This window comes from Colius striatus, chromosome 5 (assembly GCF_028858725.1).
Source record: "Colius striatus isolate bColStr4 chromosome 5, bColStr4.1.hap1, whole genome shotgun sequence".
Taxonomy (NCBI): domain Eukaryota; kingdom Metazoa; phylum Chordata; class Aves; order Coliiformes; family Coliidae; genus Colius; species Colius striatus.
The window spans coordinates 32,586,721-32,601,675 of record NC_084763.1 but is presented as its reverse complement, the minus strand read 5'-3'; the positions used below and the strand labels follow the sequence as shown (position 1 = coordinate 32,601,675).

General features: G+C 37.4%; 1 protein-coding gene across 1 annotated transcript in view; it reads left to right on the top strand.

The window, feature by feature from the left end:
* The window catches only part of SDHAF3 (succinate dehydrogenase complex assembly factor 3), a 33,239-nt gene extending 18,588 nt beyond the window's left edge, over positions 1–14,651 (top strand). The window contains exon 2 of the mRNA XM_061997313.1: positions 14,215–14,651. Within this exon, the coding sequence (XP_061853297.1) occupies positions 14,215–14,418 (204 nt within the window). The 3' untranslated portion in view covers positions 14,419–14,651. The remainder of the gene's footprint in view (positions 1–14,214) is intronic.
* Positions 14,652–14,955: the final 304 nt, after the last annotated feature.

Below are 14,955 nucleotides of genomic sequence, written 5' to 3'. Positions count from 1 at the left end.
GATCAGATGTTTTTGGGTGCTTTTGCAAAATGTATTTGTTGATTGTATTGTGTTTCAAGTGGAAAGGAGGTTTTGTTCTTTTTATCACTTGCATATTGTACAAATAAAGCTTCAATGACTGTTCAATATAGGGAGGAAAATAATAAATGCAGCCTGTGTTTCTTTTCTGTGAAACAGCTGTCACTGAAGTTTTGTGTTCGTTATGAAGGAATGGGATGGAAACTAGTGTATGCATTCAGTAAAAGCTCATGTTCTGATATAAACAGTTGCAAGTTTGAATAAATCATATGATTATTGAATGATGCTAATGTTCTGTTACAGATTTCTTAAGTAGGGGAACTTGTCTGTCAGTGAAATTTGTAGTTGGTATAGTTGTTTTGAATGTTATAGCACGATGTATTCAACATTGGAGCATTTTAAAACATTAAAATGTAACTTAGACTAATCTTGGCTTTTAAATGAGTAGAGTAATAAAGTAGGGGTAGCCTGGAAGACCTCAACTGGAAGGGGCCTCTGGAGCCCCCTACTCAGAGCAGGGCCATCTTAGGTCAAGTTGATCGTCTTGATCACAAATCCTTGTTATTTCTACTGTTTGATGTGGAGGATGTAGAGAAAGATTTAGCCTACAGTATAGTTTAGCTGAGAAAATTCCCAAAGTTTCTGGTGTTCAAGCAAAACTGTTCACAGTGCTGAAAGTCAGATAGCTGTAATTTAAATTAACATTTACAACTAAATGGTACTGAGGTACAAATGCTAACAGAATAGTCTGAAAGTACATGGTCACTGACACACATGGGTGTCCTTTAAAGTACACCTAATTGTTTGTGTCAGTCCGAGAACAATATGTCCTGAAGAATTGATAATCATACTGTATTGGGTTTTGCCTAGTAGTGTGTTCGGTTTATATTATAAATGTAACTATGTAGGTTTGATGTTGACTGTGTGTTTACATCTCAACAATATGTTTGATATTTTATTTTGATTTAGTTTATCTGATTTTATATTATTTATGTTGAGACACAAGTCAGCCATATAAATAACATTTGTGGCTGAAATAAAGGTTAATGTTCTTGGCAGTATGAAGTGTAACTATGATGGAAGGATTTGTATGGCGATTAGGAAGGGCTTAAAAACCTGTTATTTTTATGGTATTGTTTTTAATTGATTGTGCATTTGTTTGCACAAATATACACTTTAAATGCACAGTAACAAGTATAGGTAGGAATAAATTACTCATATGATTTGGTACAGATTTTTCTTTTGAAAATTAATTCCATGGTATCCAAAAGACTTAGTTCCACTTGCTCATGGCATTACAATTTTAGGATACATTAACTAGATTGCTGTCTAACTGCTTCTATTTAGTAGTCTAGCAGGAAGCCTGCGACTGTGTAATGGATTTAATTGCAATGTGAATGAGTACTTTGGATTTATTTTATTTGGCATTGTATTTTTTTCACCTTCAGATGTTCAGTCTGGGTGTGCAAGTTGAAATTCTCAGGACCCCTTGTACTATTTAGCAAACCTCATTTGTTGATTAAAACTTTTGGTACAGTGATGTATCTGTGACTGGCAAGTTACCATAGAATCATAGAACGGTAGGGGTTGGAAGGGACCTTTAGAGATCATCTAGTCCAATCCCCCTGCAGAAGCAGGGTCACCTAGATCAGGTCACATAGGAACATGTCCGGGTGGTCTTGAAGACCTCCAAGGAAGGAGACTCCACAACCCCTCTGGGCAGCCTGTTCCACTGCTCCCTCACCCTCACAGTGAAATAGTTTTTTCTTATGTTTAAGTGGAACTTTTTGTGTTCCAGCTTCATCCCATTACCCCTTGTTACTATCTACTATAGAAAAAAGGGATGTCCCAACTTCCTGACGAAAGTTTCCTTCTTCCTGAATAGTGGGACTTTTTGTTTGTTTTCATTTTTTATTAGGTTGCTTGTAGGCAGTGTTTTTGAGGGAAGATAGGATCCTAAATATATTTCTAATAGGTTTTGACAGCAATTGTGGCAAAACTTTCCCAGGGAAATTTTCCACCCACCTGATGAAATAAAGGATCGTTAAGCTGGGTTCTGCAAAGGAAGATGTTTTGCAAAGCTGTTATTTGTAAAATCATTACTATAGTGGATATAGCAAGCAGTTCAATGAAGATAGATCTGTTGTATTTTTTTCACAAATAACTACAGTGGAATACAAATGATCCCATTTCTTCCCCCCCTTCCTTCGCCATTCGTGTATGGTCTTGTTTTCAATGTTCTCCTCTTTGAAGAAATTAAAAATACACGTTAGAACAGTATGTTTTGACACAGAGAAGATAAGTTATGTTTTGTTCTGGTTTTCTAAGGCAGCAGTCAATACTAAAGGCTAGTCTTGCACTATAACAGCAGGCAAACTTTGGTTGAATTTACTGACATGCATGTGCCTGCAGGTCAGAGATCCACAGGGAACTGTGGTGAGCTGGGAAGCACAGGACAATCAGGACACCAAAGCAATGCCTGGCCATGACCCTGAGACCAGTCTCTGCAGATGCCATCAATGTCTAGTGCGTCGAGACAGTTCAGCAAGCAGCCCACAAGTGGGTTGTGTTGTAAACAACTATTGCTGCATCTGCATGCTGTGCTCACTACAGCACAGCATGTTGCACAGAGAAAAAGGAGAGATTCTAGGTGGGTGAGAATTTGTAGGAATAAGAAGTTTGGTTTTTTTTTGTTGTGAAAGCTTACATTTTTCTTAACTGAGTGTTCATTTCAAAATGGAGTGCATAAAACTCTTGAGCTATTTAACTTACTTGATTTCCATTTCTTTATTAATCCCCTACCTATCTGTTTTTCTTGTCGTTTGCTGATTCAAAAGCAAGTTCCCTTTAGTTGCTGGAAAACCTCCTGCAATAGCAGAAACAAAAAAGAAGGAATAGAGCAAGATTTAGGTGAGTTAATTTTGAAGTATTTGTTGTATAGCAATTACAGGAGAATGTGTCCAGGCTTAAATTTGACATGTATTTGATCTCCCCTAGAGCAGTACAGAATATTGTCTAGAGTTGCTCAGAAGTTGTCATGGTTTAGGCCCAGCCAACAACGAAGCACCACATAGGCTCTTGCTCACTGCCCCCCATCCACCCCCACCCCTACCCTTCTTAGGATGATGGAACACTCAATGAGATGGGAGGAAAAAAGGTAACCAAGGTTGTTGTGGATTAAGACAAGGGCAGGGAGGACTCATTGTCAATTACGGTCCTGGGCAAAACAGACTCGTCTGCTCTATTTAGAGAGGAAAGTAGGAAAGTTTATTCTACTACCTACAAGAAAGAGAACAGACAGAAAGCAAAACCAGAGCAGGATGATGAGAAAAACTACCACCAGCACTTTAAGATCTCCTTCCCGCACCCTTCCTTTCTTCCCAGGGTCAGCTCACTGCTCCAGATATCTCTACCTCCTCCCCTCTCAGCAGCTCGTGGGGGCAAGGAATGGGGGATTTGGTCAGTCTCTCACAGATGGGCTCTGCCACTTCTCTCTTCTCAGAGGAGGATGACTTCACATTCTTCCCCTGCTCCGATACAGAGTCCCTCCCACGGGATACGATCCTTAACAAACCTCTCTGGTGTGGGTTCTTCCCAGCAGCTACAGCTTCTGCTCACAAACTCCTCAAGTGTGGGATTCCTCTGTGGCCAGCAGCATTCTGGGCACTTTCTGCTGCAACACTCCCCTCCCACAAATTCATGTTCTGCTCCGGACATGGTCACTACCCCTGGCATGGGGTCCTCTATGAACTGCCAGCAAATCTGAGCCTCACCACTCCTCTCCACAGGATGCAGAGGGACAGTTGGCATTTCCCCATAGGATGCCCCATAGGGTCTCTGCTCCAGCACACCTCTTCCTCTCTTCTCTCCCTGACCTTGGGGTCCATGTGGTTGCTTCTCTCTCCTCCAACTCCTCCCACCACTGCCAACTGGAAAAGAAGTAAGAACAGAAAGAGAAGAAAAACCCTTCTCTTCTGGCTTCTTAAAAAATGATTGTGAAGGTGCCCCATAGGCTCAGCCCTAGAAGTGGGTCTGACTCAGAGCCAGGGAAAGTTTCAAGCAACTTCTTACAGGAGCCATCTTTACAGCCCCTTCCCCATTACCAGGAATGGCACCACACAAACCCATGACTGAAGTGCTTTCAGATTACCTGTCTCTACAATACTTGATTGAATTTTGAAGCTTGTTCATCAGATGAATGAATTTTCCTTTATACTCCTGTCTTTTGTGACAACCTAGCCCATGCTTGCTGTATTGTGACACACTATAAAAATCGTCTTAAATGTGAGAGGCATTGGATAAAGGGATAAACAGTGACTTGTAGATGATCACAAAAATGTTTGAATTTTTCATATTTGAGGTCTTGGATGTAGTTAATAGAGATGCACGTCTCAATATAGCAGCTCTTGAACACACTGATGACACATATGCTTTCTTCACTTATGTGGCTACTAGCCAATGTGTGGATACTTCTCAAGTAGTTCAGAGATTCTATAAAAATCTACAAGTTAAAAACCCCAGATAAGTTACAGAAATTTGTAGGCCTTATAGTTTTTTGGTCTAAAACTGCTTAAAAAAAATCAGTACAGTTTTAGAATTATGTTTAGAATGGGAACTTTTAATTTCTCTGACTGTTTTTTGTCTGTAGTGTTATATCAGAGGATTTCCTGTCTGCATGTGTCATATCTCAATATGTTAGGAAAATAAAACAGAAAGAAACTTTCTGTTGTAATTTTGAAAGCAATAAAACTAAAGAAGAAGGAAATGCTGGGATTTGTTCTATTGCTTGGAGGATATGTAAAACATTTAAAATAATGTATATTATGAACTTAATTTGACACAGGTATGTTTATGTGTATACAAAGTGTATGTCTGGTCTAAAACTTGAACGTTATTTAAGCATCTTTTGCTGCAGTAGCAAGAACTTTAAACATTTTTGCTGAGTATAGCACAGAGACTAATGAGTTTTTGCCTTTTAAGTACTATGAAGTACATGTTAATTGCAATAATAAGCTTTCTTTTCACAGAGCAAGTTTACAAACATAAACCAATATGTTGTTAGTTGTCTTAAGGAAGATCTGTGTTACATCAGTCTGCATTTATTTTTATGGAGATGCCCTACTGCTGTTATTTAAAAGTAGGGAGGACTAAATTGTAACTGAATGATTGTGGTCAAATACACTGAGTTATATTTATAGAGTAGGACTTTGAACGAGACTGAATGGCATACTTTTCTAAGTAACAACCATATAAGAATTCACTCCTGTTTCCCAGTGCCAGTATTTTTTATTTTTGAAATCATACATGTCCATTTGTACGTAGACTCTGTTTTATTGATAAGCAGTGTCCTAGGTGGTACTCTATGAAAAGCATACCTCAATGTTTTTGCCATATTGAAAACATGTAGAAGCACCCTGGCTGAAGGCTCGTCTCTCTTCCCTGTCACTAGAGAGACCGTGGTAAGACTGGCCAAGAAAATCAGCCTTTGACTCAGTACTTTCTCTCGCCAAATTTGCTTTGCTAAATTAGTGTCCTGTGTATTGTATTGGAAAAGGAAAGGTAGGGTATCTTCACTTAAACCCGAGAAAGTTTCTGTTTGTTTGTCCTAAGGGATGGGTCTGACTTTTACGATAGTGACATTCTGATCCATTTATTAAATGTTGCCCGTGGCTTGTTACTTGCTTCATTCAAGCACACTATTCTTCTACAGGCACATAGAAGTAAAAAATTCAGTCTGTCCTCAGCAGAAAGGTTATTTGTAGTGACAGGGAAATCAATGCAAGATGCCTATTAGTGGATTATATTTTTGTTTATACTTGATGTTTTTTCGTTACTGTATTAGTTTCAGATTTTCTCTCGAATGAGCATATAGTACTGAGAGTAATGGAAAAATAAGAATACTGAGTCTCTTTTGGATATATGTGTAGATTTGAAATGCTTCATTGGATATAAGTTGAGTAGAAGAACATGTGTGGAAAGTCTTTCAAGTGTCATCATCTGGTGTATACAATGTTTTGCATGTTCTTAGTATCTATCAGTCTGGATATGAATGTAGTTGTCTTGGAAACAGGTTTTATTTTCCTTTTGTTGAGTATCTAAAGGTGAAACCATTGTCTTCTTGGAAATATGGAAGTGACACTTTATCTCTGTTTTCAGAACTGAATTGGTCATTCTTTTTTTAAATGTTGTTTTTCCTTCAAGTATGTTCCGATGTTGTTGTTGTTCCTTTCTTCTTCCTTAGAATGAACTCGAGCTTTTTTGTTTAAGATCTAAGATGAAGCTTATTAACATAAGTGGAGAGGACCTTAGAGACTATGATTGTTACCAAATGATGCAAAAAGGTTTTAGTGGCCTAGATTTTGGCCCAAATGTACAGTACTGATGTAAATATCGAGCATCCTGAAAGGAAGAATTAATCACAGCTTGTTTTTCCACAAATGTCAGTAAAGTTACTCTGATGCATGGTAATGCTATTGTGCTTCATTTTGGACTTAATAGCATTTATATATGTTTACTTTGATGGTCAGATACAAACTTCTCCTTTACACCTCAAATTATGATCTCATAAGTCTGAAATAAAAAAAGGACAATAAAACCCCATGTTATTTAAGCTATAAACAAAGCTGAGTTAGTCCTTGACCTTTTTTCACATTCCTCTAAATAAATGTCATTTCTTCCAGTTTAACAATATTAGTAAACTGTTCAAAAAAAGTAGTCCATTTTATACCTTCCTGATCAAATAATAATTCTCCATGCTGATTACTAAGTATTACATAATTATATTCCCTGGCTCCGTTTTAACTGAATAATTTTTCATTCTCTCATCCTCAACTGCAAACAAGTAAGCAACAAAAAACCCCTCAACTCTTATACGGTAACAGATCTATATACTTATAGTATGTGCATCATTGTGTTACTGCAATCACTACCCTGAACTTTGGTTGATAATCATATATTCTAGCATACTTCCTGAATCTCATGAGGAAACATAATATTGTTAAAGCTCTTGTGGCTTTTCCTTTCAGATTAACTTTTGGAAAACTTTGAAGTTTTCTTGTTGTTCCCATTCTTTATGATCCCGTGACTGTCTTGGAGAAATCTATTTTACCTCTCTGCATTGTGATTAGAAATGGTAATATGGTCTTTCATCCCCAGAAATTAAAATATACACAATTGAAATGTTTCTAAGGAAGATTTTTTTTTCTTGCACCACATGTTTCACTTCATAATGTTGTGGAATCTGACTTCAGCAGCATTACCCAAAGGTAAACTCCAGGGGAGAGATTATAGTTTCATTCAAGGAGAAATGGTATTTCTGTTGCCTTTTGTAATTAAAAAAAAAAATCACAAAACACTTTCCTTTAACCATGAGAAAGGAAGTTGGTTGAAGCCAGTCATCTACAGCCATTGAGAGACACACACATTGCTTTTGCAGTGATGAGACACACATCTCTGGGGGGCAGTGTATATCACATCATGTTTAAGACAGAAATTTCTGTCTCTGATGCGCCACATAATAACTTAAATCTCTGGCTTTGCTTGGATATGTAACATTTAGATGTAGACAATCCCATGGCAAACTATCAGAATATCCCTTTGGCTCGAAAAGGCCTTAGCAAGTCTTTCCATCCAAAACACAAAATAACTTATGCAAGCTGCTCTTCACAATTTGTTTTCAGGGCTCATTGTTAATTACAAGGATGTATATTTGTTAGAAGCAGGATTTTATTTTGCCTGCATTGTTTTTCTTTAGGAGTAGGAGATTTATCCCATAGTGAGATGGGTTTTCCACACTCATTTTCTTGAAGGGTGCTTGAAGAAACAACTTGGCCTCTGGCAAGTCATATTTGTACTTTTTGTGTTTTGCATTTGTGGTTAAATGAACTCTTGTCTGTGTGCTGCTCTGCTGTCCCTATTTTGCCTTCCCTTTCTGGAGTGCCACTGTGTTGGCTGCCTCAGCAGAGGGGCAGGGACAGTGCAAGTTCCTATTTTCCTGTAAGAAACTAGTAAGACCAGTCATGTGTCATTACCTGTTATCATTCAGATACCAATTGATGAGAATTTTGAAAAGCGGGAGGAAGGCTCACTTACCATCCTTTGTAGTATATTGACATTTTTTAAAGTGATCATGGTGTGTCCTTTACAAAAACAAAAGTGGTTTGAAATGGTCTGATAATTCATTATTCCTTTTAGAGTATGTGTGACTTCACATGGCAGTTTATTCAGGTAATTTATTTGACAGTAATTGTGTTTTATGCATTTTTAAAAATGCTCACAAGCTATTTAAGTAGTCTTGTAGGGTGAAGTGTAGGTTATTTGGCTTAATATGTATGTGAGTGTATGAAAGTATCCACTAAATTTGTGTATTAAGCTGAACTTAAGTGGTAAAACTTTTCTGGATTTGTTATTCCATTTCTAGCTGTACTTAACAGCTTTGGGTAAAGTATATGAATACGTTCTGGAATTTCGTGAGTTGTATCTCCCATTTAAAATCACTTGTATGAAGATTTTGTCTTCTGCTGATACTCAGTTTAACAAGCAAAACAATTTTGTAGCAAAAAATACAGCAAATCAGTTGCAAAATTCTGTCTGTGCATAAAATAAGTAATTCAACATACCTCTGCACAGTAAGAAGAACTGTTTTTCCCTTGCTATGCTCTTCATTCACAGTTATTGCTTCGTGCTACCATCCTAGCAACCTGTGTTTGATTTTTGTTCCTAGTTGCAGCAGAAGGATTTGAAATGCTGCAATTTTAAGTTAACTTCCAGGGAACAATGATGGTGGCCTGTCAGGCCATTCTTGGGTTTTTTTTATGTCACCTTGAGAAAAATCAATTTAAAATAATTTGATGGTGTTTTTCAGTGCCCTCTTTGTTTAACATGTCTCAGAGTAGCAGTTTCTGATCTGGCCCCAGTAATGTTGTTGTTTGTCAGTGTCATCAATTTGACTGCAAGTGGAGATAGTCTTTTAAGAATGGATGAATACATTGACTTTAAGTGCTTAAGGGACACTAAGATTTTAGACCGTTTTTCAAGAGTAAATGTGGTAAGAAAATGAAACAGACATATGGATACTAACTTCTTCTATCTAAATAAATCATATGGAGATTTTTTAAGTGATTGTCTGAAAAGTGGCGTTGTACATGTGGAATCTCAGTGAAAACAGACAAATTAACTTTTAACCCATTTAATCTTATGACTGAATCATAAATGTCTATCAGCATTTCATATATGCATATGAGATAAATGTCAGCATGCACTGGACAGGATAGGAGTCTGTACATCAGTCAGGGAGTGGAGCTTTTGGTTCTGTGTTTTTGCTATTTAAAAAAAAATATTTCTCATTTTTGGACATGACAAGGCTGTGGCACCTTTTCTGTAGTGTGTCATATTTTAAAACCTCAAACATCACCCATCCTCTTGCCCTTTTGGGGAATTTGTGCATTCTGTGAATGCTTATGAATCAGAGAGCAGAGGAAGACTGTGTATTTGCTTCAGTTGGTGGATGTATGTAAAAAACCCTGTGCTTATTGATTGCAGCAAATAATCACCTTCTGTGTTTTTGTAGAAATCACTTGAATGTTCAAGTGTTTAATTATGTCATAGGGTTTTGGGAATGCCTAATGGCTAGATTCAGCTTGCATGCTGTAGGTGCCAACGTGATCTGTGGACAGAACCAGTATCACTAAGGAGCACATCAGAGCATTCAGGTGAGGTATCTGCCTCTCTGCATTGACAATATGGAGAGTTTTGGAATGTCTCTGCAGTTACACATATTGTTAGCAGTGCAGGGACTTGGCCAATCTGCACCCTGGACTGTTACCCTCCTTTAGGATTGGTATGGAGGAGCAGGACACAGAAGGTGTCTGTGATATAAATAGGTATTATGCTGGGATTGAATACTGGAGAAATTATATGTCTTTTGATGGTAAATTGTCAGGAGAGACTGGTTTGACTAGAACTTGATTTTGATCCTCTTTGTTCCTGGTGGCAGTCATATACAAGGGGCAAAGTTTTTACCGTTCAGCTTGTGGTTTGACTTTTGGTTTTTTCATTTAAGTGCCCAGAAAGTTTACAGCTGGTACAGGCAGAGGATCATCACAGTAATCAACCTGAGAAATCTAAGGTGCAGAGGCTGTCCCTGACTGATGTGCCACACTCAACCATCCACAAACAAGAGGAGAGCACTGGTGTGCCCCTGCCATCCTTGTGTATGCTTATGCTCAGCCTGACTCTGCCAGGGTGCAGGTTTACTTGTCTTCCAGAGATAGGAGACACAACATGGTTTGATGAACAAAGTAAAAACTATAATTGGAATAAAATGGCCTTGAAAAATCTGCCAGGGAGTTTTGTTGTATTTGGAAGATGTAGTTACATGTAAAATAAAATTAAGGCAGAGGCAAAGTGTTCTTTCTTGTTTGGGAAAGCTAAGTAAGGATTTGTTTCAGTTTTGCTGAAGATAGGGGAGATGACCTAGGTGGACTTGTTTCTGCAGCGGTGTTGGACTAGATGATCTCTAAAGGTCCCTTCCAACCCCTGCCATTCTATGATTCTATGACGTTAGGAAATGGTAAAATTCTCTGTCTATTAAGTTCTAATGAAAACTAGAGCATATGCAAACAGGCTACTCTTCATTGCCTGAGAGAGACTGCAATCATGTTTTATAATCAAAGGTATATTATTGGAAGAACGACTGTTAACTTGTGGGTTTTTTTGGTTGTTGGTAGTTCGTGTTTTTCATTAGGCTTTAAAATTTGTACCAAACTTTGGAGTTCAACATATTAAAGTTCAAAGGCATTTAGCACATTGGTGCATTTTCTGTGTAGAGGTCGAATCTTAAATTACAAAACTATATACCAGGAAATTATGTAGTAAATTTCCCAAAATAACTGATCACATAATAACAATCTGAATTTCTGAGGGAACGGTAATGTGTTAAACACTTAAATATCCCAAGCTTTGTTTGTTCATTGTCTGGCGTCACAGGCAAAGAAAATGATACATGCTATATAGTTGATCTTTTTCCAATGCTTTTGTAAAGGCTGAAACATATTTTCTTTGAAGTATCACTGCCTTTTGGTAAAATGTGGTGAGAAAGTTCCATTTTCTGTCATGAGCCAACCAAAACCCATCATGTTTTTGGGGTCCAAATTTGAATTTTTGTTAGCATTACAAATCATTGTGAAACCACAACTACTGTGGCTTTCCGGCATGTGCAAAACATTTGTTCATCCAGAAAATGAGTGGAGAAAAGGAGCCAGGGGTGATCTGCCCAGATGGGAACATGTTGGAGGACTGTGAGGCACAACATCTGGTGTTAAGGAATGGGGCAACAGAGCCCATGGCTGTGGATCTGGATGCAGGGCATCTATGAGAGCAGACAGTGTGGCTTTGAGGACCACTGCTGCTGAGATGCGGACTCTTTTAACACTGATGCTTTGTGAAATGTGATGTTTTGGTTTCAGATTAAAAATTATTTAAATTGCAGACTCCTTACCAGTAATTAATTTGATACTTCTGAAAAAAAAAAAATCTTCTAGTGAAGAAATTTTGTGAAATTGTAGCTGATGTTTAAACGAACTTTGGTTATTTGTAGGTAGCAGAGCCCATGCCTGCAACAGTGACCCCAGGCTGGTCCCAGGTGGTTGCTCACTAGATCTGGGGAGGACTTTCCTCCCACTGTGGAACCTGCACTGGTAGGACATCGCATGGAAGGGCTTGTACATTTAGTTCGATCTCTTGATAAGATGTAGAGAGTTTCACATTGCTTGCTTTCAATATTGTTTCTGAATTACATGCTGTGAATGTTATTCTTTGGTATAATGAGAGTTTCTCTTTTTGGAGTCCAAAATTAATACTGACTAGATTGTTCTGTGCAGAAATTTGAAGATAGAATGAAGTGGAATAATTGATGTGTAACGTGTTGGTGTGTTACTGACCTGCTGACAACTTCAGAGATCACATTTGTCTTTCTGTCTTGATAAATGCTGTAAACCATAAGGTTGAAGACTTTTTAACCTATTCTACTTTTTTAGCTTAATGTTATTGCTTGATTGTTCAGTTATTAGGAGAACACTTTATTTAGTTCCTTCTAAACCCTGGACCGCTGAGGTGTGAGATTACTGCAGGGATTAATTGTAGTGTCACAGTTCCTGAATGCATATTTAACGTAGAAGTGGAAGAGGTGATGTGGGGAAGAACCTCAGTATTGTGAAACTGTTGTTGTTTTTCTTATTTAGGTAGCTTTAAGACAAAGCTCTACCGCTACAGATCTCTCTGTTAGAAAGGTGGAATCAGTTTAGTTCAGAGTTTGTATTAATAATAAAAAAGATTTTATTTTCCTCAGTTTTATCTATCAGTTTTCTTTGAATAGCCATGAGTTAAGCATTGCAGCAGGACTGCTGCAATCCTGCTGACTTTAGTGAGCCATGACCTGGGCTATTAACAACATCATGTATTTATGGTAATAAATGTCATTTTGAAATTTATCACATGCTCATGCATATCATTTTTCCTTCTCACACACTTCTCTGGAATTATTAGACAGGGAGCTGAAGTATTCGCTGTAGTAACTTTGTTGGTAATTGGATTAGCAATTCAATGTGCAGTACTGAGGCTTCTTTTAGTGAGAACTGGAAACGAAAATAATGCTTATATCTCATTGCTATAATCCTGTGCTTTTGAATACTCTTGGGATTTGATCCTTCATTAAAAAAAAAGATGTTACCATGTTACACAGTCACAATTTTTATTAATTCAGAATTTAGTTTCTTTTGTTCAGTTTCTTATACTCTATTTAGAGTTGTGCTTGAAGCTTTAAGGTCCTTTAAAGGATACTTTTCTAAAGTAGGAGAGAAGCCAATATTTTTTCCAATAAAAATTAACTTGTGGAAATAATTTTTAAATAGTGGAATTTAAATTTCTCTTAAGAAAAATGAACATTTAAGTTCCCTTCCAACACAATGTTTAAATGGGTACTTAACTTTTAAACATCTGAGTAAATTCACTGACTTTGGTAAGCACATGTGCCATGAGGCTTTTGTCAAATTCCTTCCCTCCTAGAGCTTTGAGAGCTACTGCAGCAGGGCTGGTGCTGGCCAGGGGGAGCCGGGGAGTACACAGAGTCTGTGCAGGTGGGCTGTGAGTGCAGCCATGTTAATGGTAGCACCTCTAGCAGAATTGTATTTGTACAACTGCTGCCCTTGCAAAACCTCCAGTGTTGTAATTTAGAAAAGCTGTAATAGTCAAAGATTACTCTGAAGCGATGAAGAAGTGATTTTCCAACTATGCCCATATTACCACATGACCTGGAGCCCACTTTCATTTCTGCCCTTGGGAAAGGTTTGCTTTTGTAACAGTCCTTAGCCTGATAAGGATGTAAGACATACACTTTTGCCTATCCACTCTCATAATGCTGTTAGAGAAGTAAACATGGTCCAAATCCTTTCTGTTACAACAGCACTGAGAGGAACTCTAAACGAACTGACTTATGTTTGAAGTATTACAGAAAGGAGGTTATCCTTTTTTTTCCCTTGGGGAACGAGCATGAAATAGAGAGATATCAGGCCTTGAAACTCCTTATTCTCCTCTAACTTCTTATTTGTCTGATTAATTTCTTACAAAGCTGACAGAATGGCAGAAGCCTCACAATTGCTGAATTCCTAATGCTTTTGGAGCAGCCCAGGGCTGGGTGCAAATGACCTTATCACTTCTCAGAAATGCAGAGTGGTTAGGCAGAAAGGCTTTAGGACATTTGTCAAATTATAAATTGCTTTTTCTAATACATTTCTTCAAGAATAATAGTTTTCTGGATGTATCAGTTCACAAAATGAACCCTGTTGATATCCTGCTAGATGAAAAACATGTATTTTAATAGTTATAGCTACAGAAATATATTTGATTTGTAATTAAATTATGTTTTGTTTTCAGTAGTAGGTGAAATGACAGAATCAAATTGATTTGTAGATATGATATGCATTTTAAACTAGCCACATAAAATTGACCATAGATACTAGACATGTCTTAATAACTTTTCTTTCTTATAAAAGTGTACTTTACTTAACATTTGGTGTTGATTAGTACACTGTTGTAGCAGATTGAGTAAGAGTATGTTACTGTGGTAAAATGGTATTAAAAAAAGTTGACCTAAATACTGCATTTTTCCTTTTTGTGACCTTTATATTCCTTTCTCATTAGAACTATGCAGCGCTGATACAGCAACAAATTAATGAAGACAAACAAAACTTGAGAGAAAAGACTCTCTATGGAGTCCAGCTCACAGAAGAAAAACTGAATGACTTCCGTGATGAACAGATTGGGCAGCTGAAAGAACTGATGGATGAGGCTACCAAACCTAATAAAAATATCACCATTTCTAAAGACTTGGAACACAAAACCTGAAAGGTTTTAAAATTGCTTTAGTACTTATGGAAGTATTTTGAAACTTCCTTTTCCAGTTGGACGTGAATGTGGTTTCTGTGGAATTGTGGATGCTGCTGGTGCCATAACTTATCTGAAATGGATGTCTGGCTATTTGGCTTTATATGCAAGAATAAATGTTGAATGGAATAATCACAACAAATTTATGTCAATTGTGATTTTTTTTTTCTCATAATGGAAGGTGGAGACTTAAGAATTTGGTAAAAGTAAATTGACATTTTAAAACAGAGAGTTTTGTGGTTCTTGGCACCCACAGCCTTAATTGTAAAGATGCAATTAGCATTTGTTTTCTGATGTGGATTCAGTAGAAAAGGAGCTAAGGTGTGGTACTACAGTGGGTGTTTGGATGGAAAGAAATGAGGAGCATAAGGAAAACATACTGCTGGTTTTCTTGAGCTTTATTGTGAAATGTGCTTTAAAATAAAAGGTGTCATTCATTTTAAAATAAAAGGTGTCATTCAGTTTAAAATTGATGGGTTTATGAAGAAAATACTGCAT